At 40.8% G+C, this 20,817-nt stretch overlaps 4 protein-coding genes and 1 long non-coding RNA gene across 5 annotated transcripts; 3 read left to right on the forward strand and 2 right to left on the reverse strand.

Annotated features, from left to right (window-relative positions):
- The first annotated feature begins 152 nt into the window (after positions 1–152).
- LOC103714725 lies at positions 153–884 on the forward strand. Its single transcript, XM_026807535.2, is given in 2 exon segments — positions 153–319; positions 396–884. Coding segments are annotated over 2 exon segments (339 nt in total). The 5' UTR covers positions 153–204; the 3' UTR covers positions 620–884.
- Positions 885–1,732: 848 nt separating this feature from the next.
- LOC103714724 lies at positions 1,733–3,911 on the reverse strand. Its single transcript, XR_605265.4, has 3 exons — positions 3,527–3,911; positions 2,890–2,996; positions 1,733–1,921 (listed from the first exon to the last, which is right to left on the reverse strand). It is a non-coding gene; the product is annotated as an uncharacterized LOC103714724 (long non-coding RNA).
- A 4,278-nt stretch (positions 3,912–8,189) lies between these two features.
- On the reverse strand, positions 8,190–9,078 carry LOC103714743 (agamous-like MADS-box protein AGL80). The gene has a single exon (XM_008802119.2). It carries the CDS (start codon positions 9,066–9,068, stop codon positions 8,328–8,330), a length of 741 nt encoding a protein of 246 aa, XP_008800341.1. The 5' UTR covers positions 9,069–9,078; the 3' UTR covers positions 8,190–8,327.
- A 2,383-nt stretch (positions 9,079–11,461) lies between these two features.
- LOC103714742 (chitinase 10) lies at positions 11,462–12,834 on the forward strand. Its single transcript, XM_008802118.4, has 3 exons — positions 11,462–11,798; positions 11,970–12,126; positions 12,308–12,834. Exons 1-3 carry the CDS (start codon positions 11,462–11,464, stop codon positions 12,672–12,674), a joined length of 861 nt encoding a protein of 286 aa, XP_008800340.1. The 3' UTR covers positions 12,675–12,834.
- A 4,366-nt stretch (positions 12,835–17,200) lies between these two features.
- On the forward strand, positions 17,201–19,853 carry LOC103714741 (putative pentatricopeptide repeat-containing protein At5g52630). Its single transcript, XM_008802117.4, has one exon. The coding sequence runs from the start codon at positions 17,232–17,234 to the stop codon at positions 19,407–19,409; it is 2,178 nt and encodes a 725-aa protein (XP_008800339.1). The 5' UTR covers positions 17,201–17,231; the 3' UTR covers positions 19,410–19,853.
- Positions 19,854–20,817: the final 964 nt, after the last annotated feature.

The raw sequence follows: 20,817 nt of genomic DNA on the forward strand, positions 1-20,817 counted from the left end.
CGTGTTGGACGCCACTTTGGAGAATAATGTGGTCCATGTGCCTGTGTTACGTTCAGAATGTACAGGCCTGATCTCACGGATCTTGCCTCCTCTTTGCCTTTACCCACACCCCACACCTCACCACCTCCACGTCGTTCTCCTATTTATACGGACAGAGGAGGGATCGATGTATTAGATTCAGTTCAGCCTAGGATAACTGAACTCATGAGTTCTTGGGTTCGCACCATCACCTCCCCCTTCAGAAAAGCTTGCACTCTCTTCAGCCCTTCCAGAGACAAGAAGTCCCAGGCTGGTATGTCTCAAGCTTTATCTACCTTTTGTTGTATTCATGGCTCTGCGTCATGCACTTGAGAAAACTACCTGCGTACGACCTCTTTAATTGCAACTTGTTGCAGGATATGATCACCATGGCTTGAAGCTTCATGGGGAGGTGATGGCTTGCTCGTATGAGGATGTCCGAGTGATGTGGTCCATCCTTGACAAGTCCAGGCCCAGAAACCATAGCTCGAGCTCTTCAGACGGCTACGATGGTCGCCCAGAGGAGTACGTAGAAGAACACGTACCGTACCCGGGCAAGCAGATGCAACTTAAGTTGCATGCCCAAGGTATAGGTATGTAAATCATAGTTTGGTAGGAAAGGAGAGGTATGAAGGAGATGCCCAAAAATGTGTCTTCTTTATTAATTAGTTTTATGGAGAAGACAACTCCCTGTAATTGTTCTTTGCCATGTTGCTTTAATTGAATCCCCATGGATAATGTTGAACTCCATGGTGAGATTTGGTGAACTTTTGGTTTGTATGACGTGTGCTTTTAGTAAAAAACGCATTATTAATTGAATCCCCTCAAAAAAAAAAAACATTAAGCATTATTGATTGAAATGAAAATGATGTGGATTTCTTGTTCCTCTCTTTCCTATAAATAAATAAAAAGAAGGAAAAGGAAGGAGAAGTATATATCAGCTTAATTAAAAACATTGTTCTATAGTTGTCGGCTCCTTTTTGTGACGGAGAGTGCAATAAGAAGGCTTCACCAAGCTATGGCAATACTATAAATTAAAATTGACTTTTAAAGAATGCATGACCTCATAAATTGATCACTTAAGCAGGATCAAAAAAGCTTTTACTTCACAGGGCTAGCTTCTAGCGTATCATTCTTACCAAATCTTGTCATATTACGCATCCTAATTTATAGATACTTGATACATATGCCAACATGCAAGCTTACAATGATTCATGTATCTTTTTTCTTTCCCTCTATCTTTGTAAAGTTACGTGATGTTTTGCTAAGTGCAATTACAAGTTCAAACATGATATATCTAAACTCAAAAGAACTATTTGGATGTAGAGGGTATAAACAAGCCGAGCTCCCTCCAACTTATTTAATTTTGAGCTGAATCTAAGCTATTCAAGCACAACTCTCTCTCTCTGTTTTTTTTTTTTTGATGGAAAATGGAGGCAGCAGAGAGCTACCCCCGATTTATTGAGATATCCTAGCACAACTCATTTAGGCAACTCATGTAGGGCCCTTTTTTTTCATTTTTTTCATTTTGGGTAGCTTTGAGATCTACTTGGATGCCTGTATATAATCCACTAGATAAACACCAAAATGAATTGGATTCAGATTATGTCACGCCCCGAACCCAGCACCCGGGTTCGGTACGCGACCGGTCGCATGAGCCCTAGAGTAGTGCCCTAAAGATCATGCAAGGCCTAAGATAAACAAAAAAATCCAATAAATCCATAACTAATTAATTACTTAAATCAAATAAATAAATCCAACATGTCCAGATAATCAATTTGGTTCAATTACAAGATCTTCAAATGTTCATCAACATTAAAGAAAGATACACTAACTAACTAGCTAATGACTTTGATACTCGCGCTCCGCGCCCAACCCATCCATGTTTATGCATCCTACAACTCTGAAAAGAGAAAACGAAAATAAGGAGGGTGAGCTTTACAGCCCAGTAAGAACCCCTACATATCTACACCAACACAATGATAATATAGATTTGAAAACCATGACAAATCGATGCACATTTCATGAAATCATAAACAGTTTCCAAAAGACTCAAATAATCAATATAAGTATGTACATCAAACATCATTGAAAGACCAGCCACACAAGAATGATATAGCATATGATAGCTCATAAATCTTCATTACTGTTTTCAATGCTTTTTCTTTTCATTCTATATTAACTTGATCTGGATCAATTATTTTTCTGACTTTGGGCCAAATCTCGGTCACATTTCTCAGCCTATGGTGGGGCTATCAAATTATCACATTTTCAGCCTGTGGCGGGGCCTGCATATTATAGTTCCACATTTCTAGCTTGTGATGGGGCCTATCAAAATATCACATTTTCAGCCTGTGGCGGGGCCTGCACATTATAGTTCCACATTTCTGGCCTGTGAGGGGGCATGCCAAAGTATCACATTTTCAGCCTGTAACAGGGCCTGCACATTATAGTTCCACATTTCTAGCCTGTGATGGGCCTGCCAAAGTACGACATTTTCAGCCTGTGATGGGGCCTGCCATAATAACGAGATAACCCAAAGTCCATGTTTATTCAATCGAGTTCACATCCACACATCAATTGTCTTTTTTTTTTCTTTTATTTCCGGCTTTAGACTAACCACAGTCACGTTTCCAGCCCGTGACGGGGCAACCAATATCACGTGGTTAGTTTAGAGCACCACATTCATTAGTCCAATTATGCAGGTATAGGATATGCGCATGCATGATACCAACCATAAGCGAATATGATCAAAACACAATTTAATATAAAACTAGTTTGCACCTTCCTTATCTGGATCATAAAACATCATACATAAATAGGTGCAAAAATTATTTATATCATGCAGGATTGGCGTACAAGGATCCTTACCCTTTGTTGAAAAGCTCAGACAAACTAATCACCCACCCTCACGGCGATCTATGAACCGGAATGCGCAGGACTCTGCTCAACGCCCTCTCGTCCAATAGATTGTTTCCCTACAGAACCAAGTCAATATTAAAAATTATCCAAGATATTTGACAATCCAAGACCCCTGTTTGATCCTCTAAAGAGTCTTCTAAAATCTAGCATCTTAGGACTACCCAGGGTCCTCAACAATAATGATCTCTCTAAATCCAAGTTTATAGAGAGAACCCCAACTAGAGAAAAAAAAGACCAGAAAGAGGAAAGAAGGGCAAAGAAAGAAGAGAGGGAACCGAGTGGCTCTCCCTTCCTCCCTCCCTCTCTCTCTCTCTCCCCTTCTTTCTATCTTCTCCCCGTGGCATGCTTGGTGGCGGTAGCCACCCATGGCCGACGACCCAGTCGTCGACAACCCCAACGTGGTGCCGACCACACGCCACGCCCGACGACGGTCGGCCACGCGCCACGCCCGGCGACGGCCGGCCGAATGGGGGAAGGAAAAGACCGAACCGTTGCTTGGTTTCTCCATCAATCCAGTGGCTTACCGACCATATTCCCAAAGAAGTAATGGCCCAAAGATGAAGGAGAAGGAGGAGGGGGTGCTCACCTTGCCTCCGGCGAGTTCCCCGGCGAGTTCCTCCGGCTAGATCGGTGGCGAATACTCCGATCTCCTCTAACAGATTGCTTGGCGATCAATCCTCCTATGGAAGGGCTCTTGGTTGATGCCCTAGAAAGGAGGGAAAAGGGAGTCTTTATAGGCAAGAATAAGGCTCAATTTAGGTAAGATTTGAGCCTCCTTTTCCTCTGGATTTTTTTTTTCCGGTGGATTCGGGAGGATGAAGATGGGTTTGAAACAGGGGAGGGAGAAGACCCAATCAGGAGTCTCCCTCCTCCCCCTTCTCATGGGTCAGACTAGTGCCCCAAGCCCAATAAAATGTGGGCTTTACAGATGAAATACAAAAGTATGAGAGAAGACAACTGTGCAATTAAGGAAGCTCTTGGATCATCTTATCTACAAAAATAGGGACATCGAATTCCATGCACAAGGTGATTTCTGCCATTCCATGATTTTTGGGATTCTATAATCAAGAGCTTCCTCAATAAGAAGGAATTACTCACTTTCACCACTAATTTTTCACCATAAGGCCAAGTACACAAGGCTCCCACAACTATGGGATGTAGGAAGGGTTCAATGTACGTAGTCTTACACCCACATATGCAAATGTTGTTTCCCTCTGTATATGGAATACTCTAGGGAAAACTATACAGACATCCCAATAAAGCCTTAGGAGACTTAGTACTTGCTCGAGATCTTTCAAAGCTTTTATTTATATACTTCAAAATCCCCATTATATTTTAATGCAAGATTTAAAATATATTCTATTTTATATAAATTATGTAAATCTATAAATAACAGATACAAAAATAGTTCCAAATATATAAATAATATATTATATATTCTTTGTTTATTCATATTTCAAGTTTACTTGAGCCAATTAGATCAACTAATGTAACTCTAATTCTAGCTTTGCTCCTTTGTTAATCAATTGAGACACTTTGAGCTGAATTTTGAGCCAAATACAAGTTGGCTCACAAACAGCTTGCTCATTAGGCAGCCCTATGCAGACAACCATTCTTGCAAACATTTCAAATTTAGATAGAACAAATATTCACTAGCGGTCTTCTATACCCCATCTTCTATGCCATCCCATATTGTTGAATCTTAGGCCTCCAAGCCTTTAAATTTTGTCTACAATTTTCTTTTCTTAATCAAAACCACTCCTATAATTTCTTGCTCAACCTTTCCTAAAAAAGGAGGGGGGGGGGGGGGGGAGAATTTGGAATGGCCTTATCGATAATCTAAAAGTCATCGTGAATGATAGTTGGTGATACAATTTTGATTGCACATAATCTATTACGTAGCCTTGGATTACACAAGGCCAATGAAGATCATTGGACAATAATCAGAAATGGATACAAAAGAATAAAATTACAACAAGTTACAAACTCCATAAAATACAAAAATGAAAAATCGTTCCTCTATTGGGTGATGGATTTGGCAACACATCTACAACAAAATAGCCGTAAAGTAAGTAGTGAGAGACAAATGCAACAATTTAATCTCTCTATCCCTATATAGGTTTGCAATGCATAAAGAAGCAAACCATAAGAGTACATTTTTCGTGCATAAGTTTCCAATAAACTACTACAAAAGTCCTCCTCCTAGTTGACCATTTCGAATATATTTTTTTATAGAGGATAGTTTACATAGTCAAAATTAGTCAACACCAAATAATTGTGTTGTTTATAACAGTCATACTGTCCCAACTACTTCCTATTCTATTGCCTATTTTTTAATTTAGTAAAGAGATTATTCCTCAATAGCCTCAGTATCGACTCATATATGGCTTCAAATCCTAGTAGTACTTCCCATGGAATGTTAGGAAGAGTTATTATCCTAATTGTTAGGACAGGACCATCCTTTTATCATTCTAACATCATGATTAACATGTCATGGGACACTTATGTCATAAGTGTCAGGATTAGACAGGATAGTTGTGCACCCAGTTCCATGGAAAAATTGGGATGATTTTACTCTACAAGATTTAAAACCTTGGACTTACTACCTTCATCCATCAAACTGCTTTGGGGCACTTGGAGAACTTTATCTCAAGATTGTGTAGGAACACTTTGACTCTCATCATTTATTGATGCTTATTTAGGAAAAAGAAAACATATCTTTGCTCAAAAACCCCAATTGTATAGGAACACTTTGACTCTCATCATTTATTGGTGCTTATTTAGGAAAAAGAAAACATGTCTTTGTTCAAAAACCCCAAAAACATAACTATCATCTCCAGACATTACCTCCCTTAATTGGTCCTTAGGACCCTCTCTTGGATTAGAGCCTCTCCTACCACTATTCTATTCCTTTCTCTTTAATTGGTCCTTAGGACCCTCTCTTTCTATCCATCTTCCCTATTCTCTTTTGTTCTTTATTTTCTCTCTTGCTCTCCTCTCTCCATTCTCCTTAATGAGTCTTATGTTATTCTTATTTTTCAAATGAAAAGAATAAAAAGAAGAGGGAAGAAATGCTGCAAAGGACTTATGTACCAAATACCGGCATTCCTCTATATTTAATGACAAGTGTAAAGTTAAATGAGGCCTAAATTTCTCAAAAATTAATATAACACTTTCCTTCAAATCTCATATTTTCTATGAATAACCGGTGATGAATGATATCACAAGGTTATTATTCTTCTTTCACAAGGTCTTCTATAGGTTACCGGTTGTTGTTTTATGATAAATAAATCTTCAAAATTTGTGCAACAGTTAGTCTTCAATAATTTTTTGTGAGCATACTCTTAGAGTGCTGCAAGGTTATAGAAACTTTTAGAAAGAGAGAGAAGAAAAAATTGTCCTATCAAAGGATAGATCATGCTTCAAGACCTGAGATTTCAGCCTAATGGGAAGATTCATTTCCTAGGATCTTTAATTTTTTAAAAATGAATTTGAATAAAAAATACTTAGTTATTAATCTAGCAAGAAAAGGCTGGATTTTTTTTCTTTGTGCAGAAAAGGGGTTATGGATATTTGCACCTAGGTGTAAGAACAAGATTGGCAATATACACATTTAGAATATATTATATAAATTTATTGACCACCTAAGGTACTATATTTTGAATAGTCAATACAAATTTGTTTAGGCTATTACCTATCTCATAGTTAAACTTAGGGGAAAATTTGATAGATGACCTTTAATGTGTATTCCTATAAAAATACATCAAACCTTGCCTTTCATAATCAATAGTTAAGGGGATTTTTATGCAAAATCCACTTTTCACATAAGCAAATTAAGAGTCTTCAAAAATTCAACTTAAATAACTAATGGGATATGCATGTATGCATGTATATATATGTATATATATATGTACATATGTATATGTGTGTGTATATATATAGAAAGAGAGAGTTGAACGTGGCTATATTTGAGTAGATCTTTCCTCAGATTTAATCAGGTCTACATTAGATAATTGGAGTCCTATATCGATAATCGAAGCTATTAGATGTGATCTACTATCTCTAAATTTCTTATATATAAAAATGATGATTTTATCAACGGAGGATCCTATGTGTGCGCGCGCGCATTCATGTACGTATATATGTATATGTATGTATGCACGCATGTGTGCATTTGTGTACATGCCTTCATGCGCACTCACTTGTCTATATATGTACCTGCACATATAAATACGTATGTAGCATGTCACATAAATAGACAAGCCCGTGCATACATAGATAGGTATGTATGTATGCATGCACATGCATACGTACACATATATATGGACTTAAGCGAGTCCCTTTGCTGTGCATTGCAACTTTCTTTCCTATCTTCCTATGACATAGTCTATAAACTTAAGTGGATCCTTGGCTTATGTATCATGTGTGTTCTCCCTCCTTTGGTCTGGATAAATTATAACTATATATCAATGCTCATTTACATCTCAATTATTATATTTCAGTGCATCAATAGACTTTTCATATGTTCTAAATTTGTCTACCCATTACTGGCAGCTCTAAGTCTTAGAACATCTCTTCATCCCCTGGATTATAACATAAAATATAGCAGATAATAATTAACATTTTCTAACCATTAAATAGAAAAAATACATATTGGTCCGGCTAATAATGACGTACATTCTGCATGCATGAAACATTTGTTTATTAGAACATCCATTCTGACAACTAATCGGTTCAATGTTTGCCATTTTAGCTACGGAAAAACTTAGATATACATACAGATGCGGCCGTACCTCTTTACAAGGACATGGTCGATAAGAATATATTTAATTTGCATTAATATAAACGAATTTTTCGTCAGTATTAGCAATAATTAATACTAATGCTTCTTTACCAAAAGAAATAGTTAAGATTAATGTTTCTTTACCAAGAAATTAGTTAAGATCGTCAAAAGATTCAATTGGACCAGTTTTTTTGGCAATATTCTTCATTTTTGGATCTAAACGAAGAGACCGGCCAGCTGATAGGAGAACTTTTAGAAGGAAACCACCCACTAGTTCCTTGAAGAAAGACCTTTAGCGTTTCGAGCACCTCTTTGTGGAAAAGAGGACATCCAGTTAGAATGCTAGATCCTTCTCGATCACTTCAATTTAACACACAAAAATAAAAGGGGGTGTGTGAAGCGACGGACACATGCAGCTAATCATGGAAGAAACCATTTCATGATTTCCTTATCTATTTATACACAAGAGAACGCAAGGAACAATTAAGGGGACCAACATATACCCTAACCACAAAAGCAAGCACATATAGGAGAGGCGACGCTACAATTATTCTGACTAATTAAAAGCAAAGGACCTGGGTGAAAAGGAAATCACTAGGGGCACTCAGTTCAAAAGGAAGTAGCAGGCGTCAAGCCATGAGTTGGTATGGTCTACGTAGGGCTGCACCATCTCCTCCCCACCACCGAAGATCAAGTTGTCATTCGGGTTCATCACCTCCATGAACCAGTTCTGCCTCTGGAGAGCCTCCATCGCCGCCTCCATCGGCGTCTTCTCCTTCATCACCGGCATCGGTCCCTGTCCCAGTCCCGTCCCCTCCATGGCCACCGGCGCCACCTGGCTGCTCGACGCCTCGACCATCCGCGAGGCCATCTGCGCCCTCACCAGCTCAATCCTCTCCTGCACCGCCTTCACCTTCATCTCCACCATCCATGCGAGGCTCGTCGCATCTTCGATGCCGACATGACGCAGGCTCCTCCCCGCCAGGCCCTCATACATGAGCAGCATCGTCTGGAGCTCGCGATTTTCGCGCTCATGCTTGCGCAGCTGCTCCTGCAGCTTCGTCACACACTGGCGGAGGAATCCTTCCTGGTTCATCATCTTCTTGCACTGCTCCATCTCCGGCATGCTCTTGAAGCGCGCGAGGACCCTCGTCACCTCGGGGACCGAGGGCCACACCTCCGGTTGGGGCTCCTGAGGGCCGTACACGACCACGCAAGCCTTCACGTCGCAAAGCGTCGCCAGCTCGCTCACCTTCTTCATCAAGCCCTTCCTCCTCTTCTTGAAGGTGGCCCTCCTGGTGGAGTCGTTGGCAATCCATGCCAGGTTCACCTTCTTCCTGGCCATGGCGTGGAAGTTGTGGTGTGGGAATGGTAGGGTGAGATTTGCATGGCATTTATAGAAGAAAACCGGGGATATGAAGAGTGATGGCAGGGATTCGGTGCAATTTAGATTTGACTGGATGATGATGGGCTCATCAAGGTAAAGAAATCATTGGGAGGATTTGGTGGTATTACCATCATAAAGGTAGGCTTTAACCGTGGGATCACAGGACAGCCCATGATCTGCCAGTAATCCTTTAAGCGATATAATTAAGAATGTTTAAGACTTGATTAGACACGTATCTTAACAGCGAATAATCAACTCATAATCTTTTAAATGATATAATTAAGTGGGTTTAAGACTTGTGAGATGCTGTATCTTGCCTTTAGTCGAGACATGCATCATCCGAATCCCGGGCCCAAGAATCCCGTTATTGATTGAATCCGGTCTTCCTAGTCGTTTGAGAGGGTCTACAAGAAGCACGTGCTGGAAAATTTAGAAGATAATTTTTCGGAATTCTTCCCATTCCAATTTGATCTCACTTGCCTTATTTTTGCTTCTGCTAATTAATTGATGGTCAATTTTGCCAAAATTAAATGACCAATTAAACTTAACTACTGTAGAAAAGATTGAGAATCCCTTTGAGATTAGTCACATGGAAGATGAAATCCCTATGCCGTAAACAACAAATTCATTTTTCTCTCAAAACCCAACAATATTCTTTTTGATGGTGATCTGAAGGTGTTGATACTCCAATTAATCATAGGGGCAGGGAGCTAAATCCATCGGCCTGTCCTAATTGCAGTGCTCCGAGCTGGTATGAGTGCTGTAGGATTAAATTTCATGCGTGCAGATCCACACTAGCATCCTGTTGCCATGGCATCAGAATTACCTAATTGAACTTTTAATTTCAAGAAGCCAATGTAAGTTACGGTTTCATAGTTTTAGGATGAAGTTTGGATTTTCCCCAGTTAGAGTTTTTGCTAGAAATATCTAGCCCTCATTATACACATCATTTATGGGTTTCTAAAAAATAGAAAAAATTATTAGGTAGACCAGATCCGAAAGACCAATCCAATCATCAAAACAGGGGTGAGGATTTGGATTGGTCCAGTCCACTGAACCTGGTCCATCAGGTTCATTTAAAAATTTCTCGAAAAGTAGAGATTAGCGGATAAATCCATGGCGTGCATGTTCCATCATCTAATAATTTTTCTTTCTCTCTACTTTTTTCTTCTGATCTGGGGGAATTAAAATGTACATTTTTGTGCAACTATGGAGATCTGGGTCGTCGAGCAAACGAAGCTAACCAAATTCCAACCTAGGCGCGCCTCATACTTGAAAGATCGTGCAAGGTGACGGTGGACCAAAAGTCATCACCATTACGTCAATTTGACACCTTTATTAGTCGTGCAAACATATATTGAAAATGCCGAGATCTCATGAGGAGAACCACGCAAAGACGGTGCGCTGTGTCGACATCTGCACTACAGCACCCACTAGTCCTACATCTTTGGCTGATGGGAAAAGAGAGGGTCAGCACCTCAAACCATTTGACATGGTCATCACCAATGACATTTTCTATACCAACTATTAGCAAATCATTTGTCCGTAACCAATAAATAGTACTGCCGGCCGGCCGGCAAGCACAATGGCCACAGTCCTGATCCAAGATGAAGCTCTCATTTCTCATTTCTGGCATGCTAGGCCCTAAGCTATTAATTATAAGAGATAAAAAGAGAAGTCAATTCATGCTCGGTTCAACCAAATCATTTTTGGCTCACGCTTGTATTAGGCATAGGGCACGATTTGAGCTGATCAGCTTGCTTTCTAATCAAAGATGGGATATGATTGGATGTCCAGCAACCTGGTGAGCTTCCAATCGAGAGTTTGCTTCCAAACGTAGCAAAGATGCATCCTCTAACATCTTCGACCTCATTAATTTTAGCTGTTGAATGATAAATTGTATCACACAATTCTTATAGCTCTGATATTTTAAAGATATACGTAGATAAATTAATTAAAGCAAATCCGTTATTGAAGGCTGCTATAATAAAAGAACAAATTGCCATCTGGTGCTTGTTCTCAACGACCATGGCAAATTAGCTTGAGGTTCGCGCACGCCACGCTCGAGGTAACTACGCCGGGATTCTTGTCGCCTCCCGTTTTCCATGACCCCTTCAAGGTAGTGGGATGAGCACTGAAGCCCAACTCGATCTAGGCTGTTTGAAATCGTCAACTCCTACCTAATCGTCAAAGTTGACCGCCCCCTTTGGCGTTTACTTGCAATGCCCTCCCGTACCTTCTTTTCTTCAACACGCATAAAATGCAAAAAAAAAAAATCTATGATAAAATATTGTGCAAGAGAGCTATATATACGCATCTCTCATGAAGAAGTCATTTATCCATTCAAAGCCATGGCTTGTGCTATTGTTAGCAGCTCTATCTCTTCTCCTCTTATCCTATCCTTCCTCCTCTTCTTCTCTTCTTCCATTCTTTCCTTTCTCTCCCATGCCGAGGCTCGCTACGATCCTAGTTATGGCTCCCCTATATCATCAATCATCTCCGAGGAGCTCTTCAACTCTATATTTCTCCACAAGGATGATAGTGCTTGCCCTGCTAAAGGGTTCTACACCTACTTCTCTTTTGTTCAAGCAACCAAGTGCTTCCCCCGGTTTGGCAACACTGGGGACGGAGCTACCCGAAAGCGCGAGGTTGCTGCATTTCTCGCTCAAATCTCCCACGAGACAACAGGTATATACATTAGCACTTAGAGCTTCATACATACATGCATGTGTACATGCATAAATACGCATGTACGGTCATATAGGAAGGCTCGTAGCGTTATCCATGGGAACAAGTGGATATATATGATGATCTGATTAATTAACGCGTACATGGTTGGTTGATTTGCGTATCCGTTAGGAGGGTGGGCAACGGCACCGGATGGCCCTTATGCTTGGGGTCTGTGCTTCAAGGAAGAGGTGAGCCCACAGAGCAACTACTGCGACTCCACGAACCAGGAATGGCCTTGCTATCCTGGCAAGTCCTACAAGGGAAGAGGACCCATCCAGCTCTCATGGTAAGATAAATTATTATCCTCCTTAAAAACGTTTGCCATTCAGGGATCATTCATCTCAACTAAGTAGTTAAAATCCAAACCTATAGACCCAAGGATGAAGGGTCGTTTCCACATTTTGGGACACTCCAAAGATGGTTGGCTATGATATCTATCTGATGCTCGAGATGTTGGACCCTGGCAGGAACTACAACTATGGCCCAGCTGGCCGAGCCTTGGGATTTGATGGGCTGAAAAATCCGGAGATCGTAGCGAATAATTCGGCGATCGCATTCAAGACGGCGTTGTGGTTCTGGATGACGGAACGGAAGCCGAAGCCGTCGTGCCACGACGTGATGGTGGGCCGGTACCGGCCCACGGCGGCGGACCGGGAGGCGAACCGGACCGCCGGGTTTGGGCTGGTGACGAACATAATAAATGGTGGGCTGGAATGCGGAATTCCGGACGACAGCCGGGTCAACGACCGGATCGGTTACTACAAGAGATACGCCCAGTTGTTCGACGTGGATGTGGGGCCCAACTTGGATTGTGCCAATCAAAAGCCCTTCTAGCTAGTCATTGGAATTTTTGGTCCTTTTGTCTTTGATTCTTCGATAAATAATCCTGAATGGTTTTCAATGGCCCGATCAGCCAAAAGAAAAAAAAGGCCAAAAGCCAATATATATGATCAATAATTTTAAAGAAATAATAAATCTTAGGTGATGTGAGTTATGTAAGGCTTGAACTATGTCATAATTATGGGATACATATAGCTTCGGTCTACGTACGTATTTATTTATTTTTTGGACTTCTTAAGTCCGATAGCTGGCTGAGACTGGAGTTGCTGTGCAAGCTAGAGGTTCCTGATTGTATAAATTTTGATGTCACCTAATTAAAACTTTAGAAACCGCATTAATTAATGGTGGAACAAGGCTTACCCTCTCAATGACAGACGCCCGTGTATTACATGATGGCGGCGATTTAGTGAGGCCAGTGCGATAGCTTGCCGTCTCATGCGTTAGGTGGGCCCTTCAGAGAAACTATGGCTACGGAGATGGCCACTTCGTCAGAAGAGGAGGTAGCCTTGAGAAGCACCACCGATCGGGGGGAGGGAGGGAGCCTTCCTGCGTTAGGGTTCGTGAGGGGGCTCTTGTTTTCTTCGCACGATTAGGTTCTTTTTGTGCGCTATATTACAAAGAGATATAATTATGATCGAGCATTTTGATAAAAAAATAAAATTAATATAGTTTACTGATATATATCCAAAATTATTTTGGAGAGAGGCGTGTCATTTGCCCCCCTTCTTTCTGTAACCGAGCTGAGCTATCTTGCTCGGGTTACAGAAGTAGCTTTTTCAGAAAGGCCTCTTTAATGAAGATCGCCGAGCAGGACGCATGGTGCCTTTTCATTGAGAAAATAAAGATTTTTCAAATCCCATATTTATGAAGGATGTGGCTTGCTGCTCTTCCCAAAGTGCTGCAATCATGGGTGAGACGTTCATGAGTTTAATAGGTTTCTGGGTCTCAGCGGCATTCCAAGTGGGTCGCCTTGGGTCTCTCTGCTCCTAAGTCCAAAATACAGAAAGCTCTTCCCACTTTTTTCTACTTATTCACTATTTTTTTTGCAATCTTTTATTTGGATAATTAAAGAAGTCGATCGGATCTAACCTTCCAGATGATCATGCTTGTTGAAGGAGGATTGGGCTGAACGGATTGTTGTACCTTTAGAACGTTATCACCATACATCCATACTAGAAGGTGAATTATGTTCTTAGGATAGTATTCTTTACATGCTTTAATCGAAGGAGCAAACTTTTTTTCACAAGTGCAGCATTATTCTAATAGCAAATGATATCCATTTAATAATAATTCTTGTGCTTCTAAATAATTTTTATCTAAGCAAATTTGGATAAAATATTGGTTGCCTTAACTATTAGCAAGATTAATATGTTTCGTACGAGATCGATCTACATTGGAATAGAATAAGTTATGGTGTCAATAAAACATTGGAGACCGACCGACCATGTCCATGAAGAGTAAAATGGCCATACATATAAGGGGCACATGATGGCTTCACGCGAGGTTATGGATGATGAAGTCTTTTATAGTAAGCCAAAGATGCTCGAATCGGTGCATGTGAGGCAATTTGACCAATTGTGCGTAGCATATGGACAGTTGAAATCCCTCATTTTTAAATAGTTAGCATATATTGACTTATTTATGATAGGTTCTAAATAACGGCATTATAGCTGGTCTCAGCCAACCTCATTATTTCATATATGCATATAGGATAATGAGAGAAAAAATAGCAGTTTTTTTTTTTTTTTTGATATAACGGCGGTTCACATGCGATGGATGTGAGTACAATCAACTGAATCAAAAAAGATTGCAGTCTTTCATCTAACATTGGTTATAGCAATCCATTATTTTACCTTACTTCTTTCTCCAAATAAAATACTATTTTACATTTATTTTTTTGCATTATTTTTTTTGGGTCAAATGATTGTACGGGCTAAAAATATCTTTTGTTCAATGAAAAGTAAAAGAAAAAGATAATGCCATTATTTTTCTGTTATTGTCGATTTTATTAATTATAATATTTTGATGATACTCATTACACTCATTATAATAGTATAATATTGCTATTATTCTCATTAATATTAAAAAGTTTGAAATGTTACCATTGAGGCAAATAGTGGCTATTATAACTGTTATAATGGTAGATAGCAGTTATGGTGGAGATCCATCATAATGCATAACGTATTATTTAAAATCTTGATTTAGCTTTTACGTTGGTGCTTGATCACTCCATGTCACCGTAAGCAAAAGCATGGCGCATTAATTATCATCTAGGGTGCTGTAAGAGGTGTAATTGAGCTTGAGCTATTTGAGATTGAATGTGATCAAACTTCACCTATAACTTTTTTTGATGCATGAAGTTTGAGACTAAGATTAGCTCATTTATTATATTATTAAGCTTATTTTTGAATTAAATTAAAGATAAATCTATTTTGATAAGTTCGATAGCCTTTTTTTTTGTTTTTTGAGAAGCAATAGTCTTAAATCTAAGTTGAAATCAGTTTGAGCTTATAATAGGCTCAGTGCAAGCTCACTAAAAAGCTATTCAAGCTCATCAATTCTATACTCACTTGTTCCTTTTCAATTGAAAGATGAAAGGCCAGTCACTACATTTAGTTTAACATATTGTGAGTCTGCGAATAAGGTTCAAGCTTGGTTTAACTATACATATTTGAATCAAGTTTGATATAGCTTATTTTGAGCCAAGATTAAGCTATGCTCGAGTTGCTCATAGCAATAAATTGGTAATTCTATTTGTCGGCATGATGCACATTTCATCGAGAGATTTTCAAGAAGCATGATCGTGGCAATCCTGACTTGAATGGAAAGATGAGAATAATGGTAAAGATCAAAAGATATGGAGGCATTGCAATCTTGGCCAACATCAATATAGCATTCAAAGGCGTTAGGTCAAATCTTTAATACCCCGTTATTTCTTTTGGGACCAGTAGTGAAATTAAATTAAATAGCTTAGGTTCTAGACGTAGCAATGTTAATCCTTTTTCTGATACACACACACACACACAGAGAGAGAGTTTGACCCACTTACACATAGCAATGCTGTCAACCTCGAAGTGGAAGCATTTAAGATGCAACAGATGAACAGATATCAAATTCCACACAAACAAGGTCGTATGACCATTGGCTTAATCAAGAAAAAAAAATCTCCATTTAATTTCTCCTGGCCATTTAATCAGTAATCAACGCTTTCTTTCTTTTTCTTATTCTTTTTATTTAGGGGAGGGGATGGAAGACTGAGTACTTGGAGTATACCACATCCAAGTACTGGGAGAACCACGTTCAAGTTTCAAAGAACTTGGAACCTCCTTCGTTTGGACCAAATTAGCAACTAATGTGCTGTTTTTGGGTTCAAACCTATAATCAGCATATGAAAGGATCGATTTGATCAGTTTTATATGAAGCCAAACCTTCACTTCATACAACAACCTCATGTTTTATATTTTTCCCATATATCAACTAATTGCAGAACAATATGCTATAAGATGATATATGATAGACTATCAAGCTACTAAAAATGAAACTTTATATGCAATAATTTACGTGAATTCCTAGAGCGTCCATTGGTAGGGTGGTAGTGTGCCAAGTTCTAAGCCACCAAGGAGACAACAATGCAATAAATTTTTTTTTTTAATCCGATGTAACAAGAGGCATAGCCATCCAAATTTTACTACTCATAAAGAGCAAGTAGATTCATACAAAGCCAAATAAGGCTGAAAAAAAAAAATCAGCAAACGGAAGCAAATTTAGTCAGAAAAATGAAAGATGCAGGGTTAGAACCATGGTCTGCGCACGGGCCGGTACGTACCGGTCCGGCCTGGGATCGGTACCAGATCAACGTAAAATTCGGTACCGGTAGTTTATCGTTGGAGAACGATATGGGACCGATACGTACCGGTTCGGCCGCCACCGGTACGCCGACCGGTACCGGTACAGCGGACCTTGGTTAGAACAATGTTTAGAGGAGGTAAACTAGAATAGAATATAGTTTTCTAGAACATTATTGAAGAGGAGCTGAGTGTGAGGATCCATGCGAGCATGTGTTTAATTCCACATCAGTTATTCGCTGGATAAATCTTAGATACTTATACAAGATCAAGAAATCCAAATAATACCTTTCGACTAGCTATTTTGGGTGAGGTCCTGAATTATTACCAATGTTATCAGAGTAAATTCGGCTCATAGCCTATGCGAACTAGGGGACACTACAATACAGATTTATGGAGGCTGATTACGGGCCGTGATGTTTGTGATTAGATTTGAATAGATTTGAACTTTTAGTCAGACGAGGATGTCAGGACTTGAACTTGAACGGAATGAGTTTTTGGTTAAAGTCCTGGGTTGTGACACGGAGTAAATGACCAAAAATCAAAGTAGATAACCGGAGATCTAAGTAAAAACCAAGAACAGCCGACTATGATTTTTATGCTCCACCAAAGCTTTCTATTTCAGAGGGGGGTCATACATGCCGCCACCGCCCATAATTATATATATTCCCCCAATCTATATCCTTACCTCTAATTACAGTGTGTCATGCCAAGGGCAGGCATTATGAGAGTCCCATTGTCCCCCTTAAACCCCTCCAAAACCCATTCCTCAAGCATCCCATTCTTCCATCCCCCAAGCCCTCAGCTAAGATGCACCTCCCACGAAGTCCATCACCACCACAACGCCACCCACCTCCACACCCTCCTAACCACGACCACAAGCAACCGTCCCAACCCAAAGCATGCCACCCAAATCCACGCCCAGCTCATCACCACCAACTCCCTCCCCATCCCCCTCCTCCACACCCAGCTCATCAACCTCTACGCCAAGTCCGGCCAGCTCCCCCAAGCCCTCCTCACCTTCAAAACCACCCGAGAACACAGCAACGTAGTCACCTGGACCTCCCTCATCACCCACTTGGCCCAATCCCACCAACCATTTGAGGCCCTCTCCCTCTTTGCCCATTTAAAGAGGGAAGGCCTCGGCCCCAACCCCTACACCTTTTCCGCCGTGCTCCCTGCTTGCGCCGAAACCCGCTCCGTCTTGCATGGTTCGCAGGTGCATGGGCTTGCATGCAAGCACGGCGTCGACGCCGACGTCTTTGTTGCGAGTGCGTTGGCTGATACGTATGCCAAATGCGGCGATATGCATGCATCCAAAAGGGTGTTTGATGAAATGCCTCGGAGAAACCTTGTCTCGTGGAATGCCATTATAGTGGGGTTTGTGAGAAACAAGCTTTATGACGAGGCAGTATGGATGTTCCGAGCATTGCTCGTGGATGGATCGGCGAGCCCGGATCAAGTGAGCATTTCTAGTGTTTTGAGTGCCTGTGCAAACTCTGGCGGACTGGGTTTCGGCGGGCGAGTGCATGCGCATGTGGTTAAGCTTGGATTGGAGTCGGTAGCTTATGTCAAGAACTCGCTAATCGATATGTACAGCAAATGTGGGCGCTTTGAAGAGGCTTCGGGGTTGTTTGATATTATGAATGAGAGAGATGTTGTCGCTTGGAATACCATGATGACGGGTTGGGTCCAAAATGATCACTTTGAAGAAGCTTGCAGCTGTTTCCAGGCGATGATGAGAGAAGAAATTCTCCCTGATGAGGCTTCCTTTTCGACCGTCCTCCATGCTTCAGCCAGCCTAGCAGCATGGGGCCAGGGGGCTGCAATTCACACCCTGATCATAAAAACCGGGTTCGGTAACAACCAGTGCGCCGGGAGCTCCTTGATAACCATGTATGCCAAATGTGGTAGCTTGGATGATGCATATCGATCGTTTCAGGAGATGAAACACCATCAAAATGTGGTATCGTGGACAGCCATGATTGCAGCCTTCCAGCAGCATGGGCATGCTAACCGTGTCATCGAATTGTTTGACAGGATGTTGGAAGAGGGCATGGAACCGGATTACGTAACATTTGTTTGCATTCTTTCAGCTTGCAGCCACAGCGGGCTTATAGAACAGGGATTCAGATACTTCACGTCAATGTCTCAGGTTCACAATATGGCACCGGGGAAAGAGCATTATGCTTGCATGGTTGATATGCTTGCCCGGGCTGGCCGTTTGGCTGAAGCGAAGCAGTTCATTGATACGATGCCGATCAAGCCTGATGCTTCGGTATGGGGAGCTCTGCTTGGAGCTTGTGGTAAGAGCGGAAATCTGGAATTGGGAAAAGAAGTTGCTCGGAGACTATTCGAGATCGAACCAGATAACCCTGGAAACTATGTGCTTCTTGCAAACCTGTATGCGAGACATGGGAGGCTGGAGGAGGCCAAGGAGGTCAGGAGATTGATGGGGTACAACGGGGTGAGGAAGGAGACCGGTTGCAGCTGGATTGATGTCAAGAACAAGACATACGTGTTTACAGTGCATGACCAATCCCATCCGAGGACACGGGAGACTTATGAGATGTTGCGAAGGATGGAGGAGCTGGTGAGGGTGAAGGGATATGTTGCTGACATCCAGTTTGCTGTCAATGATGTGGGAGAGTACAAGGAGCAGAGCTTGTGGTATCATAGTGAGAGGCTGGCACTGGCATTCGGGCTGATAAGTTTGCCCATGGATGCACCAATCCGGATAAAGAAGAACCTGAGGACTTGTGGAGATTGTCATACTGTTATGAAGCTTGCTTCTGGGATCTTCAGCCGGGAGATTGTATTGAGAGATACCAACCGCTTTCATCGGTTTGCCGGTGGATCATGTTCTTGCGGGGATTACTGGTGAAAAAAGAAGTGATTCTGAATGTGATGCCAAGAAGCCATAATTGGGGGATGAAAAGTAGATCGTCCTGCGATTCAGCATGCAACAAGTTCATATCTGGGCAAGAAGTAACAAAAGGAAGCAAGACCGGATCGCTCTAAAGAATAGAGGTGGCTGGATAGGGTGCAATGAGGACTATTACATTCTAGACATCACAATCTGATGTTTTTCCGTACCCAGACTTCTGCCCTCAAAGTTACTCTTCTTCCAAGTATTCTTAGCTAATTTCAAGCAGGCAACAATTATCCACCAGTGGAACATCATTATAATGGGTTAGGATTCTGACATTATCCACCCCATATAACCCTGTAAAATTGACTATTATGTAAGCCATTTATATTCACAGCCAACTGCCCAATTTGGCAGAAGGGAATCTTTCTTACAAACAACAGTTTTCTTTATGACATTCCAGAGTTCATTTATGAATCTAAAGTCATATAAAAACAGTATCTCCTTCTGAAGCTCAAATTGGAGGACATCCTTCAGCCTATGGTGTCCAGGTGCTTCGGATTTCTTGATATCATTATCCATGCAGTTCAGCCATGGGAATAGCGTGTTTGGAAGCCAGTCTTCTTTCTCAGCCTTGTTTTTTCTTTAAGCTATCTAAGATAGAATATCACAAAAATAAGCACCAATCCAGGCTTGAAAATTTGAGCAGATTACTGAAGTGCATGATAAACTTTTACCAATATCCTATACTTAGTAGTGCAGTGGGTGATCCAATCGGAAAGAAAAAAGATTTTCTTCAATTCGCTCAACTCGAATCTCTCAGAAGATAATTGAAAGAAAATAGAAGAATTTTGAAAGTTAGACTTTATGTTTCCTTTTCTTTCATTAACAATTAAAAAAAATGAGGTACATACTCTTTATTTATAATGCATAATTTGGGTTGAACTCTTTTCTCTAAAATAGACATCTTTAGTAGAAATCTTATAGAAGAAGCTAAAAATCTCGAGGAGGTAGACCTCGACTTATATATCAACTCTGTTTTTTGTTGCTTCATCTGATTCTTCTCGGATGGAAATCTATGCCCAATCAAATTCTTACTCGAAAATTGGTCCGTTTCAGGCTCTAAATGATGGAATTTGGATTCGATTGCTAAGGATGCTACCTCCTAAAAGGCGGGCATCATCGTAGATCTCGAAAAATTATTTGATTTTTTTTTAAAAAAAATATTATCTCAATCGAACATCGTATGACCAAGTTATAGCTTTCAGAAGTTTGGCCTATGACTCGGTTTTCCGATGTGGCGGATTTTGCTTGTAAACTCTGTCTATCTCTGCTCGTAGTGGCCAAAGTAGTCCATATCGAGTTTGGTGATCCTTCTAGATCCGTAGGCATTGACTCTATGATCACAACCCTCCAAATGGAA

Source organism: Phoenix dactylifera, chromosome 1 (genome assembly GCF_009389715.1).
Source record: "Phoenix dactylifera cultivar Barhee BC4 chromosome 1, palm_55x_up_171113_PBpolish2nd_filt_p, whole genome shotgun sequence".
Taxonomy (NCBI): domain Eukaryota; kingdom Viridiplantae; phylum Streptophyta; class Magnoliopsida; order Arecales; family Arecaceae; genus Phoenix; species Phoenix dactylifera.

What these genes read in the sequence shown, in the direction of transcription:
- LOC103714742 (XM_008802118.4), top strand. Translation starts at nt 11,462, where the DNA reads ATGGCTTGTGCTATTGTTAGCAGCTCTATCTCTTCTCCTCTTATCCTA. An exon ending in AATCTCCCACGAGACAACAG is followed by an intron (nt 11,799 to 11,969) that starts GTATATACATTA and finishes CGTATCCGTTAG; the next exon opens with GAGGGTGGGCAACGGCACCG. An exon ending in GGACCCATCCAGCTCTCATG is followed by an intron (nt 12,127 to 12,307) that starts GTAAGATAAATT and finishes GGACCCTGGCAG; the next exon opens with GAACTACAACTATGGCCCAG.
- LOC103714743 (XM_008802119.2), bottom strand. Translation starts at nt 9,068, where the DNA reads ATGGCCAGGAAGAAGGTGAACCTGGCATGGATTGCCAACGACTCCACC.
- LOC103714741 (XM_008802117.4), top strand. Translation starts at nt 17,232, where the DNA reads ATGCCAAGGGCAGGCATTATGAGAGTCCCATTGTCCCCCTTAAACCCC.